Genomic DNA, 21,724 nt, shown 5'->3' with positions numbered 1-21,724 from the left:
CTAATTAGCTTATGTGCAATCTGAGAGTTATAGATACGAGGAGGAGGAACTAGACTGTTTCTTGTGGGCCCGACAGCGTCTCAAAGAGGCCAAATTGCAGCTGCCGAATGTACGCGTCGATAAACTTGGCCCCGTTCGGGCGGTTGGTCGAGATGGACGGCAGCTTGTCGGGCTGTGGGCACGCGAGCAGAAGCAGCGCGCGGAGCGACTCGCGGTGGACCTCTTGCTTGAAGATCGACACCATCTTCTTGACACCCTGCATGCCCAGCCGATCCTCGGTGGTCGGGTCGTTGACAATGTGGAGGAAGCAGTCCCAGACCGCCTCGCCCATCGTCTTTTGCAGCAGCGTCGGCGTCGTGACCTTGAGCTTCTTGGACGCAGGCTGCGCGTTCGCTTCGGCCTTGGACGAGTACACGGGTGCACCCGGCGGCGCCGTTGCGGCTTCGTAGCTATTGAGCGGCGGGAGGTCGGCCATCGCAATCGACCGCTTGAGCCGGCCCGCCGACGGGTCCGCGGGCTCAAGCTGCAGAAACTCTTCATTGACCTCTTGGCGCACCGCATCTGGGCAGTTGGTGCAGCTGATGATGTGCTTCTTCATTCGCGTGCAGTCGGAGAAGAAGCTGTGGCCGCAGTACTTGCACTTGCAGCGCGTGCGCTTCGGGTTGGTCGAGCCGTCCTCCTGGAAGTACTCCCAGATGTTGTGGCGCTTGCGGCCGACCTTGGTCTTCTCGGCCATCGGCGGCGCCGGTACATGGACCTGCTGCGGGTGCGGGACGTGGAGCTGCGCCGCTTGGGCGTACGTGTTGGCCATCATGGCTATTTCCCCCGTCAGTTTCTCGCCGTGTAAAACGCAAAATCCCCTCGTGTCTTCGTGCGACTGTCCGGATAAGTCTCCGGATACCGTTAGAAACGTGCGAAACGAATTTGAAAATTCAAAAACGGCGTGGGAATTGATTTAAGCTTGGTGTTTGTATGCGCGTGAGGAACTGGATGGATTTGGGGGCCGTGACCACGCACCTTCTTTTCATAGCCGACTTGGAGCGTGCAACAAGGTCTTCTCGAATGACGTGGCACTGCACTACGCTACCCAGCGAGATGCCTCTCAGCTAGAGCCTACACTGGTCATTGTACGGTTTTGTCGGTCGATCCAAGCGGCTCTTCTAATGCTCTACTGGCATCTACAAGAATACCGTTTTATGGTCTTACTTGACGACATACAACATCCAAGATGCCGCAATACCGTTCACAGGTATTCCAAAGCGACATACAATTCTCACCTTGAAGCCAATGCAACGGTGCGTTTTTCTTGGACACGGAATATACACGTGTGAAAAGCAAGATCGCGAATTATCAAGCTGGAAAATCACCTGCGCCCGTCCTGCCAGCGTAGTCGCTTCTGCCCTCGACCGCTCGCGACGAGATCGTTGAGCGCCTATAACAGCAGCGTCATAGCTGATACGTGGTGCTGTAGTGGAGAGGCCGCATTGGCAAGGACAAGTGGCGGGTGCATGGCGTTGCATCCTCGTTGGTGCAGCAGCAGCTGCCGCAGTCGTGTCATATACTGATATTTACCGGTACTAGAAACACCAGCCTCTACGATCAAGATCGAGTTTGCGTTGATCGAGCGCCGTTAACTGTAGTTGACAAGCATCTTCGTGCGGTAATGTTGGGTATGGCAAACCTCTATCTTATTATATCCCAAAACATGCATTTCAAAAGGTTTTCTGGAATCTTATTTGCGATCTTGTGGTGCCAAACGAATGGCCAATCAGATGCCGCGATACACGTATAAAAAACATTGATTTGTATAAAACAGCATACGATAAACAATGTGCTGACGATTCATCTGCGCCATCCATGTTCGACACCCTTCACTCGAGGACGAGCAGCCGCTGCTTCGGCGCTCTTCGTGGCTAGCGCATTACTGTACTCGAGCAAGTTGCGTCTCCGACCTTGCGTCGTCCGATTTGAATCGTCAACAACTCTGCGCATCACTCGCGTTATCATCCCAGCGGATACAAACAGAACTTCAATGTTGAGACCTTTCTTGAAGATGCCGAAAGGTCACTCGCTTCTGTGTTCGCAAACGCACGTCCTTGGACTCCTCGCCATTGTAACATACAGATATACTTCATCCCAATAGCCAGCCAACACGCCTCCCACGCATCGCCTCTCGCTTGCACCCTGCGAGCTTGAGGTTTGCGTTGGCGACACGTATAAAACACAGGTTTAAAACACGACGCACTAAAAAACAGGTCAAGATCCGACCGATTAGGTCAACCTCATTTTGCGATGTGGCGCCTGCCTTCGACGCGCCTCTCGACGCTGGCCCTGCGAGCACCGATCGCGCGCCGCCACATGGCCACGAAGACGCGCATCCTCGTGACGGACCCGATCGACGCGCAGGGCATCGACGCGCTGCGGGCGAAAGGCTACAACGTCGACGTCGGCAGCTTCGCGCCGGCGGAGCTCGTGGCCGCGATCCCGAGCTACCATGGCCTCATCGTGCGCTCCAACACGCGCGTGACCAAGGACGTCATCGAGGCCGGCAAGCAGCTGCGCGTCGTGGCGCGCGCGGGCACAGGCGTCGACAACATCGACCTCGTCGCGGCCACGAAAGCGAGCATCCTCGTCATGAACACGCCGTGCGGCAACACGATCGCGGCGACCGAGCTCACGATGGGCCTCCTCACGTCACTCGCGCAGCAGCACTCGATCTCGGGCGTGCACGGCAAGACGATCGGCCTCATCGGCCTCGGCCGCGTCGGCGAGCAGGTCGCGAAGCGCTGCCTCGCCTTTGGCATGAACGTGCTCGCATACGACCCGCTCCTCTCAGACAAGGCCGCGGCGCGACTGGACATTGAGCCCGCGACGCTCCAAGACGTCTGCGCGCGCAGCGACTTTATCTCGCTCCACTGCCCGCTCACGGCCGGCACGCGAGGCCTCTTGAACAAGGACCGCCTCGCGCGCTGCAAGGACGGCGTCTACATCCTCAACACGTCCCGAAGCGGCCTCATGGACCTCGATGCGGCGCTTGACGGCTTGGAGACCGGAAAGATCCAGGGCCTCGGCCTCGACTTGGTGCCGACGAAGCACCACGCGATTTTCCAGCACCCGAACGTTCTCTGCACGCCGCACATTGGCGCATGCACGAAGGAGGCGCAGGCGCGCGTGTCGCTGGCGGTCTCGACGCAAGTGGACGCTGCGCTGCGCGGCCAAGCGTACACCAACATTGTCAACGCGCCCAACCTCGACTTGAAGCAGCACTGCGTCCGGCCTCCGTACGCACTCCTCGCCGAGAAGCTAGGGAGTCTCCAGGCGCAGCTGCTCGGGACCGAGAAGATTGCGACCGTCCGCGTCACGGCCCACGGCAAAGAGGTGTTTGCGATTCCGCCCAACGTGCTTCGAGCGTCCGTGTGCATGGGTCTGGGCCGCCATTTGCTCGAGCAAGAGGTGACGCCCGAGAACGCGCTGGACATCGTGCACGCCCGTGGCATCTCGACCGACGAGCACGCGCAAGAGGACTTTGTCGAGAAAGACCTGCACTACAACAACGTCGTGACGGTCACATGTCATCTGGATGACGGCTCGACACGGACGGTGACGGGCACAGTGTTTGGCGCCAACCAGCTCCGCCTCGTCCAGTACAACGCGCTGAGCTTGGACGCGATTTTAAGCGGCAGCATGGTCTTCTTCACCAACAACGACAAGCCCGGCGTGCTCCACGCCGTCACGTCGGTCCTTGCCAAGCATCACGTCAACATTGGCTGCTTTGGCCTCGGGCGCACCGACAACCATGCCGTCGGCGTCCTCAACGTCGATGACGCGCCGTCGTCCGAGGTGCTCGACGAACTCGCGCGCATGGAAGAGCTCGGCAACGTCCGGCTCGTCAACCTCCTCGACATGCCGCTCTCGCTCCCCTCGCCGCTCAACGTGCCCGCGATCAAGCCCAAGTCGATGCAGTTTGGCTCCGGCCCGTGCAAGAAGCGCGCTGGCTACAGCCTCGCCGGGTTGCCGACGCGGACGCTCGGCCGGTCGCACCGGTCGACCATTGGCAAGCACGTGCTCGCCGACGCGATCGCCAAGACCCGGGACGTCCTCCAGCTGCCTGACGACTACGTGTGCGGCATCGTGCCGGCGTCCGACACGGGCGCGTTCGAGATGGCCATGTGGAACCTCCTCGGGCCCAAGCCGGTCGCCATGTGCTACTGGGACGCCTTTGGGAAGGGCTGGCACAACGACGCGATCAACGAGCTCAAGCTTGAGAACGTGACGACCTTCTCGGCCCCGTACGGCGAGCTTCCGGACCTGGCGTCCGTGCCTATGGACCACGATGTGTGCTTCACTTGGAACGGCACGACGAGCGGCGTCTGCGTGCCCAACGCCGACTGGATCGCGGACGACCGGACCGGTCTCGTGTTCAACGACGCGACGTCGGCGGCGTTTGCGATGGAGATGCCGTGGCACAAGATCGACGTGTGCACGTTCAGCTGGCAAAAGGTGCTCGGCGGCGAGGGCGGCCACGGCATGCTCGTGCTGAGCCCACGCGCGCTCGAGCGCTTGGCGTCGTTCACGCCGACGAACCGCCCGATGCCCAAGATCTTCCGGCTCAAGAACAGCAAGGGCGAGATTGGCATGGACCTTTTCAAGGGCAGCACGATCAACACGCCCTCGATGCTCTGCGTCGAAGACTACATTGACGCGCTCGACTGGGCCGCGGCCCAAGGTGGCGTCGCCGGCCTCAGCGCCAAGGCCGCCAAGAACCTCGGCGTCATCGAGAAGTTTGTGGAAGATAACGCCGACTGGATCGAGTTCCTCGCCAAGGACAAGGCGACGCGCTCCAAGACGTCCGTGTGTCTCCAGCTGCCCAAGGCGTCCAAAGCGCAGCTCAAGCAGCTCCAGACGATCCTCGAGGCCAACGACGTCGCTGTGGACATTGGCTCGTACAAGGACGCACCGCCGGGCCTCCGCATCTGGTGCGGCGCGACCGTCGAGACCGAAGACCTTGAAGCGCTCATGCCGTGGATCGAGTACGCGTACCACCAAGTCGTTGACGAGCCGAGTGTCGTTTAACCTTAACCGCTTGTTCTCTGTCCTTGGCTCCAGCTTTTACCTAGCATGACAATATGAAGCAGGTTGCGCATTGCTATCAACATCGACTAGGGTTGCGGTGTCGGCTGCGAAGCTCCAGCTGCCTAAATCGGATGAGCCATACAAACTTTTCATCATAATATGATTTTCGCAAAATAATACAACCTCGCGCTCGTATTGGCCACTTTTATTCGACTTTCAGCCAATCCGGTCGCATCACATGCTGGCATCGCCGAAATCAAGGGGCTCGATCGCCCAAATCGAGTCCGATAACAAAATCGCCCACGCTTTGCCTGTCGGTAGCCATTGTTCTATAGAGCTCGAGATGCTATGTCACGCCGCCATTGGCGGTGTACAGCCAGAATTATACGACATTATGTGTTTATTTGTGGCACATGCCATATTCAACCACCAACTGCCATTTTTAACCGTGCAGCCAAAAAACTGGACGATGCGAGGTCAGAACGGTCGCCCGCTACGAGCTCCACGGCTGTGTATGCAGTGCACGGCTGTGGTGACAAAGAGTCGCAATTAACTTGCGTAATATTACGTATCCGAGCGTGGTTGTGCCTTGCTGCAAGGCGATTGGTCCCACGTGGCACTCTGTCGCGTCAAGTCGACGAGGAAAATCGTGTTCGATTTTGGAACTCGGGCATTCGTGGTCCCGACGTCAAGTGACTTTTGCCGCGAATCTTGCGTATGATTTGGTCAAGTGCGAGCTATCCTTCGTCATACAAACCTTCGACGCGACGACAGTCTCTGTCCTTCTCCTTCATTCTGCAACGCACCTCGTTCTCGCAACCTCAACAGCATGCGTTCGATTGCGTTCGTTGCCGCACTTGTCATGCCCATCGCCGCCGTCTCCTTGGCTGCGGCGCCCACGTGCTCGGAGAAGTGGAGTCAGTGCAACGGACAAAACTGGCCGTTCGGCGTCTGCTGCAAGGACCCCACCTTTGTCTGCAACAAGAAGAACGACTATCTCTCGCTCTGTGAGCCCAAGAAGAAGGCGGAAATGGCTGCCGAAGCTGCGGAAATCAACGTCTGGGGCCAGTGTGGCGGCAACGGCTTCAGCGGCAACTACCGTTGCGCAGACGGCAGCTCGTGCATCAAGGTCAACGACGCGTACTCGCAGTGCCAGCCGACGCCGCCGGGCGCCAACGAGATTGCGACGTGGGGCCAGTGCGGCGGCAGCAACAACAACTTCAAGGCCAACGGCAAGACGTGCCGCAGCGTCGACACGTGCAAGGTGCACAACTCGTACTACTCACAGTGCGTCCCCAAGTAGTGTAGTAGAGTGATTCCATCAAGGAGTCTGTCCATTTTGCATATCACCTTTAAGCCATTCACGTATTGTCTAGCACAGTTGTCTGCTAGTTAGTAGAAGGAGTCGTGATCACGGCCAGTGTGTGGTGATGACCTCTTGGTGTGGCTCTGTGTGAGCTGGCAACAACCAACATTCACAGCCTCGGATACCATGCCGCTTTTAATTTAGATTCGGCACGTCGGTGGGCTTCAGTGCCGAATTTACCTCCACCGCAACATGAGCGGCTTGGCAGGCGAGATCCGCGCTGCGACCGAGAGCGAGCAGTTCGACCTCGGCGGCTACACGGAGGCGCGGACGCGGGACCTCGTCGTCGCCGCCTTCGGCGCGGCCTTCGAGATCAGCGAGATGCTGCGCTTCACGTTCGTCGTCGGCGGCGGCAAGCTCGTGCGCTCGCGGTACCCGGAAGAGCTGCCCAAGTGGATGGCCAACGCGCTGCGCGACGTGGGATTTGTCGAGGACCGGTCGGCTGCGTGCACGATGGACTGCCAGGGAATGTTCAAGCAGCAGCACGATACGGGCCAAAACCTCAAGACGATCCTCGTCTTCCCCAAGGTCGTGGCGACGGCGACAGGCGGTAAGACGGCGGCGGCCGCGCCGATCGCGATTCCGTCCGTTGACGAGACGCCTGAGCTGCTTATGCTCTCGTGCGAGGTCGACGACTTTATCAAGACGCTCGTGCCCCTCGAGTTGCCGTCGTGGCGCCAGAAGAAGCGCGCGGTCAAGTTCATCCAAGACGCGATGGCCGAGTTTGCGCTCCTCGAGGCCAAGATGGTGCGTGGCGAGATCCTCGACGCCGCCGAGCAGGCCGCGTACGACGGCAACGCTGGCCAGGAAGCCAACGACGCCAAGATTGCGCATCTCCAGGCCGAGATCAAGCGCATGGTCGATGAGAAGCAGCTCACGGCGTCCGAGAAGAAGGAGCTCGTCGCGACTGTGACGGCCAACGTCGATGCGCTCACCGCCGAGCTCGAGAACTTGAGCATTGCCAAGCAAAAGGAGAAGGCGACGACCAAGCTGCAGGCGCTCGAGAAGCGGCTGGCGCACGTCCAGTCGATCTCGCCCATCACGCACCCGCTGCGGCATGCGGCGCAGGTCCTCGAGCTGCATCTGGCGCTCATTCCGCTGCAGATCCTCCAGGAGAAGGAGCACTCGATGAGCTTGACGCTCGCAGACCTCAAGACGCTCCAGGGCAAGAAGGGCATCGAGGAGGCGCTGTACGACGCCGAGACGGCCAGCATCGAGTACTTTGACGACGACTTTCACGACAAGTGCGACCGCGTTGCCAAGGAGGCCCACGCCAAGTACAAGAAGGCCAAGGGCGGCGCCAAGAAGCCTGCGACCAGCGGCTGGGCCACTGTCCCAAAGAAGAAGCCGACCACGTTCAAGGCGGCGCCGGCCCGCGGCGCTGGGTCCGGTTTTGCCCGTGCGTTTGGCAACGACAGCGATAGCGACTAGCACAACACGCTGTATTGTGTCTATCATTACTTTGTGTTTTCTACCATGTAGCCTTGGTGTATCGTCACCGCAGCGGCTTGAGCGAGAGCGCGATCAAGTCTCCAAGGCCGTAGCTGCGCGCTGAGATGCGCTCGGCCAGCGGCGCGATCGAGGCTTTCGTCTCATTGAGCTTGTAGCCATAGACTGCAAAGACATCGCGGGCCAGCAGCGCGTTGATCCAGAGCTTCGGTACGTCCTCAATGGTCAAGAGGACGTCGTCGGCGAGGAGCACAAAGCCCAGCAGCCACACGAGCGAGTGCGACGCGTGGACGACGCCGTCGATGATGACGTGATCGGTCAGCGGTGCGACGAGCCCGGAGGTTGTCATTTGGTTTCGCCGCACGTGACGCTCGAAGATCGTCGCTTCTGTCGCTTTGGCGTTGCTCTTGAAGATGCGGTTTGCGTCAAAGGCAGCTTTGATGCTGCTCTTGACGAGCATGTACGAGAGATGGCGGCCCGACCGGCCCGACGTCGACCGACCGTCGGTCGAGCCGCCCGAGTGAATTTTAGCGCGGTGGCGGCGCGTGCACCATGCATGGACGGACAAGAGTAGGACGTACGCAGCGGCAATCGCGAGTGCCAGAAGATACCAGACGAGTTGAGCGGCCATGACATCCCAGGAGGTCTTGTAGTTCTCATGGTACGCCCACATGTCCATGCCGCCGTTGGCCACAAGGGTGTTGAGGAGGTAGTTGTGGTAGAGCCAGGCGGACGCCGCCTCGGCTTGCAGAGGCCACGCGGCGATGATTGCATCGCAGAACGTGTAGCAGCCAAAGTAGATGGTCAAAAGGAGAGCAACGTGAAGGCGGAGGCCCAGAAGACTCGCGAGCAGCTGGAAGAGAGCGAGATAAAGGACTTGGAGGTCTGAGCGCACGACAGCCTCCAAGACAAGCTCGCTGTAGCCCCATGACTGACGCGCCGTGCACTTGACCATGCAGTACTCAAAGAGGTGCCACCAGTCGGTCGTGACGCAGATCGCTAGGAGCAGTAAGCTCCGAATCATAATTTCGGCCTGGATGCCAGGGTAGACGTCGGGAATCCACAAAATGTGCTGGGTGCGGTAGATATTGAGCGACGCGATGACGCCGACGATCGTGTTGGCACCGAGGATGAGGCTGATGCCCATATCGAGGATGTAGCGGACCCAGGCCCACGAGTCGACTGTGTAGACAACACTAACCCACTGAATAGTGCTGAGATAGGATATCGGGTTGGCTGGGAGCTGCCACACAAAGTAGTTGTACCGGCCTTGGGTGCGCGGCGAGTACCGGTATGTGCCCGTGCTGCCCGAGATGACCACGGGCTCACCAGTGGCAATGATCACGGCGTTCCACTCCCCCGACCGGCTCGCAGGGTTGAGCAGCCGCACATAGTCGAATGGGTAGTTGGCGTATGGAAACTCCGTGCCGACCATGACGTCGTACGTGGCCTCCTGCGACGAGGTGAGCGCGCCGTCTTGCCAACTCACGGCCGACAAATCCATCGTTGAGATGGTCGCGGTGCCGCACGCCACGCGCCACTGCTTCACAGGGCGCACGATCACCATGGTCTGAATAACGATGGACGTGAGCCGCGAGAATTGACGGTCCAGAACATGAATTTTGAAGGCGGTCGTGTCACCGAGCGTGCGCCCCTGGTAGCTGCAGTCGACGAGCACCCAGTCGGTCGTGAGGTTGATCGAATGCCAGCTCTGATGATCGAGAAGGAGCGGGAGTACCTTGGCGACGTACGTTGGCGTGTAAATGTGGTCGCTGCTCAGTGGCTCGAGACATCCATCGCGGTTGAAGCCGAGGGTCGAGTGGTCGCTTGGATCGGCTGCGTCCAAGTAGAGAAGACTCGCAGATCCTTGTGGCGGTAGCGTCGTCGTCGCGTTCATTGGTAGCGGAGCGTTTGTGACGAGCGCCTGGACAAACGTGAGCATGTACGACTGCGAGTAGCGGTTGCTCGGGTTGAACATCTCCTCCGACACTCCCTTGATGCTGTCTTTGGTCGCAAACGACCCCGTGACGTCAATGAACAAGATGTAAAAGATGGCAGCGAACGCCGCGAGCCGGCTCATCGCAGTGTAGATCGACAGCACCGCACCGTGCATTCTAGGTGTTGAAAAAGCGCTTTCAGTTTTGGGTGTTGAAAAGGCGCTGTCGGTTGTGGGCTTGTTTTGGAAATGGACACGACGGAAATGGCTTTCTGTTGGTTACGTAGACAATTTATAAATTGTCTACGTAACCAACAGAAAGCCATTTCCGTCGAGTCCATTTTATAGCCCCCCACTAGAAACCTAAAATACAACAGGCCCTTCGATACCATGTGAACGCCCTGTCGACACGCACCGCCACCCAATCAGTCTTCCAAACCGTTTGCAGGCGAGATGACGAGAGATAGAAAAGTCAAGTTGAAGTTTATTGTAGGTGATATGCAAAATGGCCAGGCTCCTTGGTGGGGTCATTCTACTACACTACTTGGGGACGCACTGTGAGTAGTACGAGTTGTGCACCTTGCACGTGTCGACGCTGCGGCACGTCTTGCCGTTGGCCTTGAAGTTGTTGTTGCTGCCGCCGCACTGGCCCCACGTCGCAATCTCGTTGGCGCCCGGCGGCGTCGGCTGGCACTGCGAGTACGCGTCGTTGACCTTGATGCACGAGCTGCCATCTGCGCAACGGTAGTTGCCGCTGAAGCCGTTGCCGCCACACTGGCCCCAGACGTTGATTTCCGCAGCTTCGGCAGCCATTTCCGCCTTCTTCTTGGGCTCACAGAGCGAGAGATAGTCGTTCTTCTTGTTGCAGACAAAGGTGGGGTCCTTGCAGCAGACGCCGAACGGCCAGTTTTGTCCGTTGCACTGACTCCACTTCTCCGAGCACGTGGGCGCCGCAGCCAAGGAGACGGCGGCGATGGGCATGACAAGTGCGGCAACGAACGCAATCGAACGCATGCTGTTGAGGTTGCGAGAACGAGGTGTGTTGCAGAATGAAGGAGAAGGACAGAGACTGTCGTCGCGTCGAAGGTTTGTATGACGAAGGATAGCTCGCACTTGACCAAATCATACGCGAGATTCGCGGCAAAAGTCACTTGACGTCGGGACCACGAATGCCCGCGTTCCAAATTCGAACACGATTTTCCTCGTCGACTCGACGCGACAGAGTGCCACGTGTGGCCAATTGCCTTGCAGCAAGGCACAACCACGCTCGGATACGTAATATTACGCAAGTTAATTGCGACTCTTTGTCACCACAGCCGTGCACTGCATACACAGCCGTGGTGCTCGTAGCTGGCGACCGTTCTGATCTCGCATCGTCCAGTTTTTTGGCTGCACGGTTAAAAATGGCAGTTTGTGGTTGGATATGGCATGTGCCACAGATAAACACATAATGTCGTATAATTCTGGCTGTACACCGCTAATGGCGGCTTGACGTAGCATTTCGAGCTCTGTAGACCAATGGCTACCGACAGGCAAAGCGTGGGCGATTTTGTTATCGGACTCGATTTGGGCGATCGAGCCGCTTGATTTCGGCGATGCCAGCATGTGATGCGACCGGATTGGCTGAAAGTCGAATAAAAGTGGCCAATACGAGCGCGAGGTTGTATTATTTTGTCAAAATTAGCTGTTTGGGATGATGGAAGAGCAGTGTAAGTTGCTATCTTGCATCACCAACTAACCTAAATATCGACAGCGTCGTCCAAGGGGTGGAGAACCTCCATGGGAAGGCAGCGCGGCCACTCGACCACACGTCGCCTCTCAACATCTCTCTGCGTCGTGTACAAAAAGTAAGACAAACCGGCCGAGAGCGGTGATTGCCTACCTGAGTGGCGTTGAACAGGACGGGCGGGGCAGCGGGCTGCGGCACGAGCGAGACTCGGGGCCGCATTGCCATCGACTCGCGGCGGGACACGCGTTTCTTCTTGGAGCTCGTGGTCGCGCGATGCGGTGGCTTGGGACGTGCCCCAGGACCCCACACAAAACCGAGGACGTCGAGCTGCGCCTTGCGCTCGGCGGTGAGCACGTGGGACTCTTGGCGCAAGGCAGCGACAACGGCGCCGAGCTTCTCGGTCCAGCAGTCCGGTGTCCACGCCGGGTCCTTGTCCGGCACGTTAAACTCCAGCGGGACTTCGACGTGGTCGTACAAGCGGTGAAACGTGCGAAGGGCCTTGTGCCAGATGCGCCACTGGAGCTCTTCGACGTCCCAGATAAACCCGAGTGCGCTCAACTGGCTTCGCCGCACGACCGACAAGGACGCAGCGTTCACGCGGAGCCGGTGCGCCACACGACCAAGCGCTACGTTGAACAAGTCCTTGGGCCACATGGGGTCGTTTGCCGGCACCTCGAACCCGTGCGGGATCGACACGTCCCCATATAAGTCCTTGTAGCGCTGCAGCGCCATGAGGTGGAGCTGCCACTCGTGCGCGGCCGTGTCCCACACAAAGCGAAGTGCGTCCAAGGACGCGACGGTCGACGCAAGGAGGAGCCCGTCGCGGTGGGCGTGGCGAAACGCGCCAACGTCAACCAGCGTGCCCCAGAACGGTTGCGGCCACGGCGCGTGGGCCGGGACGGTAAACGTACTGGGCAGCGTCGTGTGGTCCGAGACGTGCTGCTGCTCGTTGGTCGCGAGCACGACGAGGCCCACAAAGATCTGCTGTCGCTCGGCGGCCGTCGCAGCCCGAATGCGAGAGAGGGTCGACGGCGGCGGCTGCTCGGGGCGGGAAATATTGAAGCGCGCGACGGGCACCGGGGTGTCGACGCGCTTGCGCTGCGTTCTGCGCTTGTCCTTTTCTTGCAGCGCAAGTCGCCGCTCTTGCTCGACGAAACGTTGCTGCCGGTCGACGTGACGCCTGCTCTTGGGGCGCGGTGTCGGCGGCGGAGATGCAACCGGCGGCGGCGGTGACAGAGGTCTTGGCCGTGGTCGTTCGACTGACACTGTGTCACGCCGGGCCTGACGCTGCGGTGACCGGGCATGACGCGGCGGTGACAGAGCATGACGCGGCGGTGACAGAGCATGACGCGGCGGTGACGTGGTCGGACGCTGTGGTGGCCGGCCGCCTGGTTTTCGAAGGCGCTTACGGCGTTGGCGGTGGCGACTACTGCTTGCAGACGATGATGACGACGACGCGTCACTGGCTTCATCGACGACAAAGCCACGGAGCGACAACGATCGGGGCTGGCTGTAGATGGGTGCCTGCACTTGCGCATCAAACTCTTCTTCGGACGATGAAATGAGATCGATAATGTCGGGTGTCGCCGTCGTTCCGGACGCTCGTGGCGGTGACGCGCGCGTCTCGGCGGCATGGACTTCCCGTGGCCGCTTCCGTCGTCGCACGGGCGAGGACGGGACGCTACGCTCGGGTGACGACGATGATCGTCGGCGCTGGCTTCGGCGGCCAACGACCGGCGACCGACTGCGGTCGCTTCGTGCGGCCATCATCCGACGACTTGCATCTCGGGCAACGGGCGACGGCGACCGACTGCGGACGTTCTGCGGTCGACGACGACCGTGTCGACGTGCGGGCGACCGGTACTCATCCTCGGACGACGGCTCTTCCCGAGGCACGGGTCGGTTGCTTCTGTTGCGGTCAAACACGCGGGTGTAGGTCTGGGGCGTCGGTGCTGAACGCTGTACGACAACGCGGCGCGGCGCCTCGACCTCGGGCGACAGGAGGTCGTTCATGTTGAAGTCCAGGTCTTGAATGTGCGAGGGGTTGGCGACCTCGAGTGTCGCCTCAATCGAAACGTGCCCGATCGCAGCTTCGAGCGCCTCTTGCCGAGCCAGGATTGAAATCACTGACGCAATGTCGTCACCGAGCTCGGGCAGCGGCGGCTCCTCGTCGACATCGGGCGTCGCTTCCGCGTCGACGGCCGCGACATGCGCCAGCTCGACGTCGTCCTGGTAGAGCTGCGGCATGGCAAAGGTGTCCGGGTCGTAGCCGTCGTCGTTCAGCTGGAGCGTCGGCGCAACGTCGAGCATGGGATCGTCCAGCGTTGCGGCAGTCGGCTCTGAGTGGGTGGGCACATCGTCCAGCGGCAGTGGCTCGGGTAAGAACATGTAAAACGGGATTGGCGCTGCAGCGTCCAGGTCTGGTGGCGGCGGAATCGCAGCAAAGATCGCGACGTCGGTGCACGGAGGCGTCGGCAGCACATGTGCTATGCTCTCCTCGTGTACTGGCCTTGCGCAAAGTGAGGTCGTAAGCACAGGCAATGCCAATGGCGTTGCATCCATGAAAGCGTCGGCAGTGACGGTTGGTGGCGTCGGGCTCACAGACGGCGGCGGCGCCACCGTGTTGAAGGTCGTCAGTGGGCTGGACGGGCGCGTCGGACTTGGCGGGCGCGTGTGCGCTGACGCCGTCGTAGGTAAGACCGATGGTGCACTGGCAGCTTGCGTGGACGGCGGCTCTCTGCGCGGCATGGCGAACCGAATGGGACGACTCACGACGGGCACAGCTAGCACCCGCTTCTTGGTCGCCGCAGCCACTGTCGTCGGGACAGCAGCCAAGCGCGGCTTGGTCGCGACGACCGCCATCGCTGCAGGCTTCTGCGACGGCCGCGTTGTCGCAAGCGGCGTCATGGTCGGTGCTCTTGCAGTCGCGGATCCCGTCCGCGGCCGTTGCGGCGGCGAGATCGCCCGCCGTGAGTCCACGCGCGCTGCCATCATGGGCGCGAGACGCGCATCCTCGTCCTCGTCCTCATCATCCGACGAGAGGATCTCAATGACTTCGCACGTCATGGGCGCCGGCGGACGGTGGGCTCGTGCGCTCGGCCCGCGCATCGCTGGCCCAAGCTGATTCCCGAAAATGCGTCGAAGTTCGAAGTCCAGATCGAAGCTCCGATCGTAGCTTCGATGCAATTTGCGATCACTGCCGATGGTGTCATGGCCAAGTCGTCCTTACGAACGCAGAAATAACTATATTACTTTATCGCAACAGCGATTCGGTGAATGCGCTCCATGAGCGAGAGTCGGGTCTTTGTCTGTGCGTTTTGCGTCTCGAGCATGAGGTCGCGGAAGAAGGCGGCGGCGCGGTCCGGCGTCGCTCGCAAAATCAGTCGCTTCTCCACCTACCCTTCTCCATCAGTGTTCTGACCACGCTAGGCCGAGACACAGCTGACCTCGTGAACCGCCGACGCTGCGTGCATGCTCATGTGCGTCATCATGTCGGGAATACCCGCGTCTTTGGAGAGCTCGAGGACGCCGAGGAGGACGTGGGCGTTGGCGCGCAGAATGTTGAAGCCCGTGCACGCGTAGCGCAGACACTGGTGAAAGTCCTAACCCTCCAACGCATGAGATTATAACACACGAGTGACGTACGTGGCCGCGGAGACCGCCCATGGCGCGGACCATTTCGGGGGTGAGGCGGAAGGGCGGGGGAAGCGGCTTCGGGTCGCGTCCAAACATAAAGCCAAAGTCAATGTGAAAGAAATGGCCCGACTCTGTGAGCATGAGGTTGTCCAAGTGCCGGTCGCCGACGCCGAGAAGGTACGTTGCGACGCAGTAGCCCGCGACGCTGCGCACGAACGTGTCGATCGCGACAGGCGAGATCCCGTCGTCTTGGTCGTAGTTGTGCTTCTCCAAATACGTCAAAATGTTGTGGTTGTGGTCGCTCAAGACCGCCGAGAGCGGCTGCGACCGCGGGACAAACTCGGCCAAACCCTAACCCCTGCACTATGGCCATGTGCTGTACCAAAATCTACAGCCTACATCGCGAGTACTCGTTGGCAAGATGCGGTAGAGGGTGAAACAGAGGTCGAGGCCGTCGCGCTTGAGAAGGGCGTCCATGATTGCGAGCAGCTGCAGTGCGAGCTGGTCCTGCCGCAAGTCGTCGCCGAGCTAATATACAGTGTAGCTAATATATCAAGGCGAAAGAACGCCGAGACAAACCTTGTAAATGACACTGAGCGAGACGCTGGGGCGCCGAGGCGCGTCGTCGACAGAAATGGCGGCCGGGTGCAGCGCCCCAATGGTCGGTGGCGACGTCACGTTCTGAACTTCGACGACGACAGCGACATCGAGGGCGCCTCCGCCATCCACATTCACAACGCTGCGCTCCAAGCCGCGGGATGAGAGCTCGAGTTCGACTGCACCAAGATAGGCGCCGTGCCGGTACACTTGGCAGTCGACGAGCTGCGGGGGCACGCCGACGTGAAAGTCGAGCCGCGCCACCGCCGCCGTCACCTCAACTTGCTTGCGCTTTCCATGAACGTCGACGCGGAGCGTGAGGTTATCTGCGTCGAACCCCAGGACGCCATAGACAAAGACGTCCACCGAGTACGTGTGCCACTGGTTTGGTAGCCGGGACTTGGACCGTTCGAAGAGCGACCGCTGCGTCTGTAGCGATCGCGACGAACTCGCGAGCGTAAACTGCAGTTTCATGGGCTTGGCTGAGCTCCGGAAGAGACGACTCTTGGCGCTATCTACACTCTGCACGGTGGCCAGCGGAAACAGCGGGTGGGGGCCCGGCAACGCAAGAGGGGGTAGGCCCTGCAGCGCAGACGTCGTTGGCGACGCGAGGTATGTCTGCAGCTCTGTCGAGAGACTTTTGACGTCCGAGGACGGCAGCGCCACGAGGGCAGCGTACAAAGCAGTGATGTGCTTGGTGCAGGCCACTTGCCCATAGACTATCGCGTCTAGTCAGGTAGGAATAAGATCGGAGTGCGATTTCCGGGCATGTACGATGATCAGGCGATGCCTCGAGCATGGCATTGAGGTGCTCAAAGACGCGTTCGTAGAGCGATTTGGTCGCCCGGTCCTGGATAGCGATCTCCTGGTTGGCGACGACGACGCTTATTTGGTTTTCGAGCTCGATGCGCACGTGCCAGTAGCAGTCGAGTGCGATCTCAATGTGGTCCCTCGCCATGTTCAAGAGAACACTCAAAAGCGCGCAGAGGTCCGCGCCTTCTCGGAGGTCGACGTCGTGCTTGAGCGCTTGTAATAGCTGCGGCAGGTACAGTCGAAGCACCGACGGGTCGTGACTCCCCAGTGCCGTGGCCGCGTACCGCCGGATCTTGCGGTGGCAAACACGGTCGGTCAAGAGCCAGAGGATCGTCCCCATCTCCAACGCGCCATCGACGTCGGGGTCGTGCGTATCGAGAAGCACTTCGGCGGCTTCGACCTGCGCGACGTCGTCCCACGCGACCCGCAGCAGCCGGGCGTTGATGCCGTCGTCATCGAGGTAAATGAAAGGTTGCTGGCGGCGCCGGCGACGCAGGCGGTGGATCGCAATGATTTTGGGAAAGGCTAGGACAAAAGTCACCATGGCCGAGGGCAGGAGGAAGAGGAAGACGAGGCAGAGGTACAGCACCTCCCCAAAGGCGCGAGTCGAGGTCGCGAAGACCGCCATGCCAATGGCCCAGAGCACCGTGGTCAAGAGCATCGCGAACGCAAGCTTGGTCATGTCCTTCTCTTCGTGGACGTTCCGACGCAGGCGGAGAGCAAAGGCCAACACGAGCAGCAAGTAGAGTACTTTGGGTGACACGATCGCAATGCCCGCGGGCGTCGAGCTCAAATAGCAGCCCATGAAGCGGTAGTCGACGTCGCCGGGGTAATCCCATAAGGCTAGCGTCGGGTTGAAGCCGCCGAGCACACCAATGGCGGCGAGGATGCCGCCGTCGAGCGCGAGCAGCACGAGCAGCATGCCAGCCATCCAGGCGTCCGGGAGCTTGACGCCAGGTCCGTTCGTCGACGCGAGGTAGAGGCGAACGTTGCGGTACAGGCGCAGCGCGAGCATACCAAAGACGAGGACGAAGGCGAGGTCCATGCAGCACCAGAGTACGGTGCACGTATGCGAGCTGCTGTCGAGGCTCACGGCCACCGCTACCGACGCGGCACCAAGGACCGAGCCGACGTTCATAATGTGGCCTTGCCACGCGTGCGTCATGAACGCCTCGTTGCTGTAGTAGAGGTACACGAGCGAGCTCGTGTAGGCGACGATGGCGACGACGCACGCGGCCAGCATCACAAAGAGGTGCACGCTTGAGTTGAGCGACATGAGCCCTAGGCGCAATCCCCGCATGAGCCAATAGACGTTGAACAAGGTGCGTACCAATCTCACATGTGCCATTGACGTCCACGGAGCTGGCCCAGCCGTCGGCGCAGATGCAGACGCCGTCTGCGCAGTAGCCGTGGTTGCTGCACACGAGCTTGTTGCGGCCGAGCGGACAGCTGCAGCCAGCGACGCAAGCGGCGACGCACGCATTGTCAGTCGCGGCGAACGCGGTGGCAGCGGCCAGCAGCGCGAGGATGAGCTCCCGGCGCATGCTCCGAGTGTGGACGGCGTGCGGGTTGTAGACAGAGTGTTGGTCGGTCTGAGTCTCAACTCAATTCCTATGATGCTCAATTTCAAGGGCGTTGTCTTGGAGTTGTTGGGTGCTTTTGAGTTTTCCAGTGCAACAGGGCGATTTTGAGTTTCGTCCAGTTGCGTGCGTGTAGCCAAATCGGAAGCATCCGCGCCAGTGATACATTGCCATGGCCGCGCGAGGCTTCCGGAGCGTCTTCAAGACGACGTCGGCCATCAACTGGTTCCCGGGGCACATGAACTCGGCCAAGAACAGCATGAAGGCGCAGCTTGGCAGCATCGACGTCATCATCGAGGTCCGCGACGCACGCATCCCGTTCTCGTCGGCCAACCCGCTGCTCGATGGCATCGGCAACCACAAGCCGCGCCTCGTCGTGCTCAACAAGTCGGACTTGGCCAACTCGAATATGAAGGCGCGTGTGGAGGCGCGCTTCGAGGAGGCCGACATGGACTGTCTCTTCACGTCCGTCATCAAGGGCAAGCACATCCAGCACATCCTCAAGTGGTGCAACACGCATGGCAAGTCGCAGTTCCAGAGCACAGCGGGCACCGTCGTCATGATCGTCGGTGTGCCCAACGTCGGCAAGTCGTCCATGATCAACGCCTTTCGCAGCATCTCGTCGTCGCTCAAGCTCTCGAAGGGAAAGAAGAAGGCAACCGTTGGCGCGACGCCAGGCGTGACTGTGCGCACCGACATCTTCAAGGTCAACGAGGCGCCGGCCATCTACGTCATGGACACGCCGGGCGTTATGCTGCCCAACATCCCGAGCCCCGACGTCGGCCTCAAGCTCGCACTCACGGGCGCTATCAAGGACGACATTGTTGGCGCCGAGCTCATCGCCGACTACATGCTCTTCACGCTCAACCGCATGGGCTCGACGCAGTACGTCAAGGCGCTTGGGTTGCCCGCGGCCACCGACGACATTGAAGAAGTGTTTACAGCCGTTGTGCGCGCGAGCGGCGGCGTCGGCAAGCCCGAAGACACCCAGCGCCAGCTCGCCGCCGCCTACTTGCTCAGGGAGTTTCGGCGAGGCGCATTTGGCACGTTCACGCTCGACCCGATCTAACTATCGAATATTATCCTTGCTATTCTACCGCACCATCGCATGCGGAGATAGATGCTTGCAGTGCTCGCCCTGCCGAGACTCTTGGGGGCAAGCTCGACGTTGCGCAAGCGGCGAAGCCGGTCGAACCCAGCTGCCTGCGACGGTGCTTCACCCATGTTCGGTGGGCGTGGTGTGCTCTCCAGGACATGAAGAGCGGCTTTGGTCGCTGCTACGAGCCTGGCAGGAGCAGTCTGCGATGCATCGGGACGGCTACTTGGTACGGAGCAGTGGACGTCGAGGGTCGGCGGCTATCGCTGAGAAAGGCCGGCAAACTTGTGATTGTCCACCTTGCCGCCGTCGGATTGGCTGGATTTTGGCCAATCAGCGTGGCGCGACCGGGCTTTGGCAACGCCTCGCCCGTGATTGGTCAAAAGTCTGGCAGGCAATCCACATCGACGCCACTTTAGGATTGACCAATGCTGCTGCAGTACCAGCGGGCCGCGCACCGAGCGCTGACGGGCCGACGCCTCGCTCTTCGCCCGCGCCTCCATGGCGCATGGGCCCACGCCGCCGGCCTCGCGACCGACGCCAAGTCCAAGGAGCAAAAGCCGGTGACGTCCAAGGAGATTGTCACGTCGCTCGCCGGGTACCTCTGGCCGGAGGGCAACGGCGCCGAGGCCCGCGCCGTCAAGGGCCGCGTCGCGCTCTCGCTTGGCCTGCTCGTGTCGGCCAAGCTTATCAACATCCAGGTGCCATTCCTCTTCAAGGAGCTTGTCGACGTCATGGGCACGACGACGCCCGAAGTCGCTGCGGCGCTGCCCGTGAGTCTCGTGCTCGGCTATGGCCTCGGCCGCTTCTCGGCCAACGCCTTCCAGGAGCTGCGCAATGCGATCTTTGCCAAGGTTGCGCAAGGCACGATCCGCCAAGTCGCACGCAACGTCTTTGAGCACCTCCACGGCCTCGACCTCAAGTTCCACCTCGACCGCCAGACAGGCGCCTTGTCGCGGACGATCGACCGCGGGTCGCGCTCGATCGACTTTGTGTTGCGCTCGATGCTCTTCAACGTCGCGCCGACCGCGCTCGAGATTGGTCTTGTGAGCAGCATCATGGCCTACCAGTTTGGCTGGGAGTACGCGGCCGTGACGCTCGGCACGCTCACGGCCTACACGGGCTTTACCGTCGGCGTGACGCAGTGGCGCACCGAGATCCGCCGGCGCATGAACAAGCTCGAGAACGAGGCGGGCGGCAAGGTCATCGACTCGCTCATGAACTACGAGACGGTCAAGTACTTCAACAACGAAAAGCACGAAGCCGACCGGTACGACGTCGTCTTGCGCAACTACCAGGATGCGTCGCTCAAGACGCAGACATCGCTCTCGTTCCTCAACGCCGGCCAGAACGCCATCTTCTCGGCCGGTCTCACCGGTATCATGTACATGGCGGCGCAAGGGATCGTCGACGGCACGCTCACGGTCGGCGACCTCGTGCTCGTGAACGGCCTCCTCTTTCAGCTCTCGATCCCGCTCAACTTTATCGGCTCCGTGTACCGCGAAGTGCGCCAGGCCGTCATCGACATGGAGGCCATGTTTGCCCTCCGCGCGGTCCAGCCCAAGATCCTCCCGGGGGCGTCGACGTTCGAGAACCTCACAACCCCCAAGGAAATCATTTTTGAAAATGTCCACTTTGCGTACCGCGAGGACCGGCCGATTCTGAACGGCACGTCGTTTGGCGTCACGGCCGGCAAGACGACCGCGATCGTCGGCTCGAGCGGCTCGGGCAAGTCGACGATCCTCCGCCTCTTGTACCGCTTCTACGATGTGCAGAGCGGGACCATCCGCATTGACGGCCACGACATCCGCGAGATGGACATGGACGGGCTCCGGCGCGCGATCGCAGTCGTGCCCCAGGACACGGTGCTCTTCAACGAGAGCATTTACTACAACATTCACTACGGCAACTTGAAGGCGACGAAAGAGCAAGTGATCCAAGCGGCCAAGGTCGCGCAGATTCACGACGCGATCGAGCGCTTTCCCGAAGGCTACGAAACCAAGGTCGGCGAGCGCGGCTTGAAGCTCAGCGGCGGCGAGAAGCAGCGTGTTGCGATCGCGCGGGCGATGCTCAAGGACGCGCCGATCTTGCTGTTTGACGAGGCCACGAGCGCGCTCGACTCGGAGACCGAGTTCGAGATTGTGCGCGAGTTCAAGGCCATTGGTCTCAACAAGACGACGGTCATCATTGCGCACCGCCTCTCGACGATCCAAGACTCGGACGAGATTCTCGTCATGGACGCCGGCCGCGTTGTCGAGCGCGGGACCCACGTCGAGCTCCTCGCCAAGGAAGGCAAGTACTCGGAGATGTGGCACCGCCAGCAGCAAGGCCACACGACGCTGTAAAGGTTGTAGATATTAACCAATATAGAGCTATGTACACGTCATAACGAGGCAACATCATCGATCGTCGTAGTACGGCGAGCTCAAACTGCAATCAGATCTTACTA

At 60.4% G+C, this 21,724-nt stretch overlaps 10 protein-coding genes across 11 annotated transcripts; 5 read left to right on the top strand and 5 right to left on the bottom strand.

Annotated features, from left to right (window-relative positions):
• Positions 1–49: 49 nt before the first annotated feature.
• SDRG_11168 (hypothetical protein) lies at positions 50–811 on the bottom strand (the record flags this gene model as incomplete). The annotated part of the gene is made up of 1 exon (XM_008617198.1): positions 50–811. One exon carries the CDS (start codon positions 809–811, stop codon positions 50–52), a length of 762 nt encoding a protein of 253 aa, XP_008615420.1.
• Positions 812–2,268: 1,457 nt separating this feature from the next.
• SDRG_11167 (hypothetical protein) lies at positions 2,269–5,276 on the top strand. The gene has a single exon (XM_008617197.1). It carries the CDS (start codon positions 2,293–2,295, stop codon positions 5,071–5,073), a length of 2,781 nt encoding a protein of 926 aa, XP_008615419.1. The 5' UTR covers positions 2,269–2,292; the 3' UTR covers positions 5,074–5,276.
• A 575-nt stretch (positions 5,277–5,851) lies between these two features.
• SDRG_11166 (hypothetical protein) lies at positions 5,852–6,453 on the top strand. The gene has a single exon (XM_008617196.1). It carries the CDS (start codon positions 5,903–5,905, stop codon positions 6,374–6,376), a length of 474 nt encoding a protein of 157 aa, XP_008615418.1. The 5' UTR covers positions 5,852–5,902; the 3' UTR covers positions 6,377–6,453.
• A 138-nt stretch (positions 6,454–6,591) lies between these two features.
• SDRG_11165 (hypothetical protein) lies at positions 6,592–7,896 on the top strand. Its single transcript, XM_008617195.1, has one exon. The coding sequence runs from the start codon at positions 6,632–6,634 to the stop codon at positions 7,868–7,870; it is 1,239 nt and encodes a 412-aa protein (XP_008615417.1). The 5' UTR covers positions 6,592–6,631; the 3' UTR covers positions 7,871–7,896.
• Positions 7,861–10,053, bottom strand: SDRG_11164 (hypothetical protein). The gene has a single exon (XM_008617194.1). The coding sequence runs from the start codon at positions 9,999–10,001 to the stop codon at positions 7,935–7,937; it is 2,067 nt and encodes a 688-aa protein (XP_008615416.1). The 5' UTR covers positions 10,002–10,053; the 3' UTR covers positions 7,861–7,934.
• A 230-nt stretch (positions 10,054–10,283) lies between these two features.
• On the bottom strand, positions 10,284–10,982 carry SDRG_11163 (hypothetical protein). Its single transcript, XM_008617193.1, has one exon. The coding sequence runs from the start codon at positions 10,836–10,838 to the stop codon at positions 10,365–10,367; it is 474 nt and encodes a 157-aa protein (XP_008615415.1). The 5' UTR covers positions 10,839–10,982; the 3' UTR covers positions 10,284–10,364.
• A 477-nt stretch (positions 10,983–11,459) lies between these two features.
• On the bottom strand, positions 11,460–14,691 carry SDRG_11162 (hypothetical protein). Its single transcript, XM_008617192.1, has 2 exons — positions 11,707–14,691; positions 11,460–11,653 (listed from the first exon to the last, which is right to left on the bottom strand). The coding sequence occupies exons 1-2, from the start codon at positions 14,659–14,661 to the stop codon at positions 11,564–11,566; spliced, it is 3,045 nt and encodes a 1,014-aa protein (XP_008615414.1). The 5' UTR covers positions 14,662–14,691; the 3' UTR covers positions 11,460–11,563.
• Positions 14,692–14,760: 69 nt separating this feature from the next.
• SDRG_11161 lies at positions 14,761–18,180 on the bottom strand. Of its 2 annotated transcripts, none has more exons than XM_008617191.1 (7): positions 17,930–18,180; positions 16,561–17,880; positions 15,769–16,514; positions 15,589–15,717; positions 15,199–15,540; positions 15,000–15,155; positions 14,761–14,948 (listed from the first exon to the last, which is right to left on the bottom strand). In XM_008617191.1, the coding sequence occupies exons 1-7, from the start codon at positions 18,141–18,143 to the stop codon at positions 14,802–14,804; spliced, it is 3,054 nt and encodes a 1,017-aa protein (XP_008615413.1). In that variant the 5' UTR covers positions 18,144–18,180; the 3' UTR covers positions 14,761–14,801. The 2 variants fall into 2 exon arrangements, with proteins under 2 accessions (XP_008615413.1, XP_008615412.1); XM_008617190.1 differs by having other exon boundaries at positions 15,000–15,143.
• A 120-nt stretch (positions 18,181–18,300) lies between these two features.
• SDRG_11160 (ribosome biogenesis GTP-binding protein YlqF) lies at positions 18,301–19,314 on the top strand. Its single transcript, XM_008617189.1, has one exon. The coding sequence runs from the start codon at positions 18,352–18,354 to the stop codon at positions 19,246–19,248; it is 897 nt and encodes a 298-aa protein (XP_008615411.1). The 5' UTR covers positions 18,301–18,351; the 3' UTR covers positions 19,249–19,314.
• A 353-nt stretch (positions 19,315–19,667) lies between these two features.
• Positions 19,668–21,716, top strand: SDRG_11159 (ATP-binding cassette, subfamily B (MDR/TAP), member 7). Its single transcript, XM_008617188.1, has one exon. It carries the CDS (start codon positions 19,704–19,706, stop codon positions 21,618–21,620), a length of 1,917 nt encoding a protein of 638 aa, XP_008615410.1. The 5' UTR covers positions 19,668–19,703; the 3' UTR covers positions 21,621–21,716.
• Positions 21,717–21,724: the final 8 nt, after the last annotated feature.

This window comes from Saprolegnia diclina, assembly GCF_000281045.1.
Source record: "Saprolegnia diclina VS20 unplaced genomic scaffold supercont1.39, whole genome shotgun sequence".
NCBI lineage: Eukaryota > Oomycota > Saprolegniomycetes > Saprolegniales > Saprolegniaceae > Saprolegnia > Saprolegnia diclina.
Note: the sequence above shows the minus strand (reverse complement) of the source record. Positions and strands in the feature narration are given on the sequence as shown.

Excerpts from the sequence above, each read along its gene's own strand:
- SDRG_11167 (XM_008617197.1), top strand. The coding sequence starts at position 2,293 with ATGTGGCGCCTGCCTTCGACGCGCCTCTCGACGCTGGCCCTGCGAGCA.
- SDRG_11166 (XM_008617196.1), top strand. The coding sequence starts at position 5,903 with ATGCGTTCGATTGCGTTCGTTGCCGCACTTGTCATGCCCATCGCCGCC.
- SDRG_11165 (XM_008617195.1), top strand. The coding sequence starts at position 6,632 with ATGAGCGGCTTGGCAGGCGAGATCCGCGCTGCGACCGAGAGCGAGCAG.
- SDRG_11164 (XM_008617194.1), bottom strand. The coding sequence starts at position 10,001 with ATGCACGGTGCGGTGCTGTCGATCTACACTGCGATGAGCCGGCTCGCG.
- SDRG_11163 (XM_008617193.1), bottom strand. The coding sequence starts at position 10,838 with ATGCGTTCGATTGCGTTCGTTGCCGCACTTGTCATGCCCATCGCCGCC.
- SDRG_11162 (XM_008617192.1), bottom strand. The coding sequence starts at position 14,661 with ATGCGCGGGCCGAGCGCACGAGCCCACCGTCCGCCGGCGCCCATGACG. Across the intron at positions 11,654-11,706 it reads TCCTGTTCAACGCCACTCAG|AGAGATGTTGAGAGGCGACG; the intron begins GTAGGCAATCAC and ends TACACGACGCAG.
- SDRG_11161 (XM_008617191.1), bottom strand. The coding sequence starts at position 18,143 with ATGCGCCGGGAGCTCATCCTCGCGCTGCTGGCCGCTGCCACCGCGTTC. Across the intron at positions 16,515-16,560 it reads CGAGGCATCGCCTGATCATC|ACGCGATAGTCTATGGGCAA; the intron begins GTACATGCCCGG and ends CTACCTGACTAG. Across the intron at positions 14,949-14,999 it reads CAGCGTCGGCGGTTCACGAG|GTGGAGAAGCGACTGATTTT; the intron begins GTCAGCTGTGTC and ends GGAGAAGGGTAG.
- SDRG_11160 (XM_008617189.1), top strand. The coding sequence starts at position 18,352 with ATGGCCGCGCGAGGCTTCCGGAGCGTCTTCAAGACGACGTCGGCCATC.
- SDRG_11159 (XM_008617188.1), top strand. The coding sequence starts at position 19,704 with ATGCTGCTGCAGTACCAGCGGGCCGCGCACCGAGCGCTGACGGGCCGA.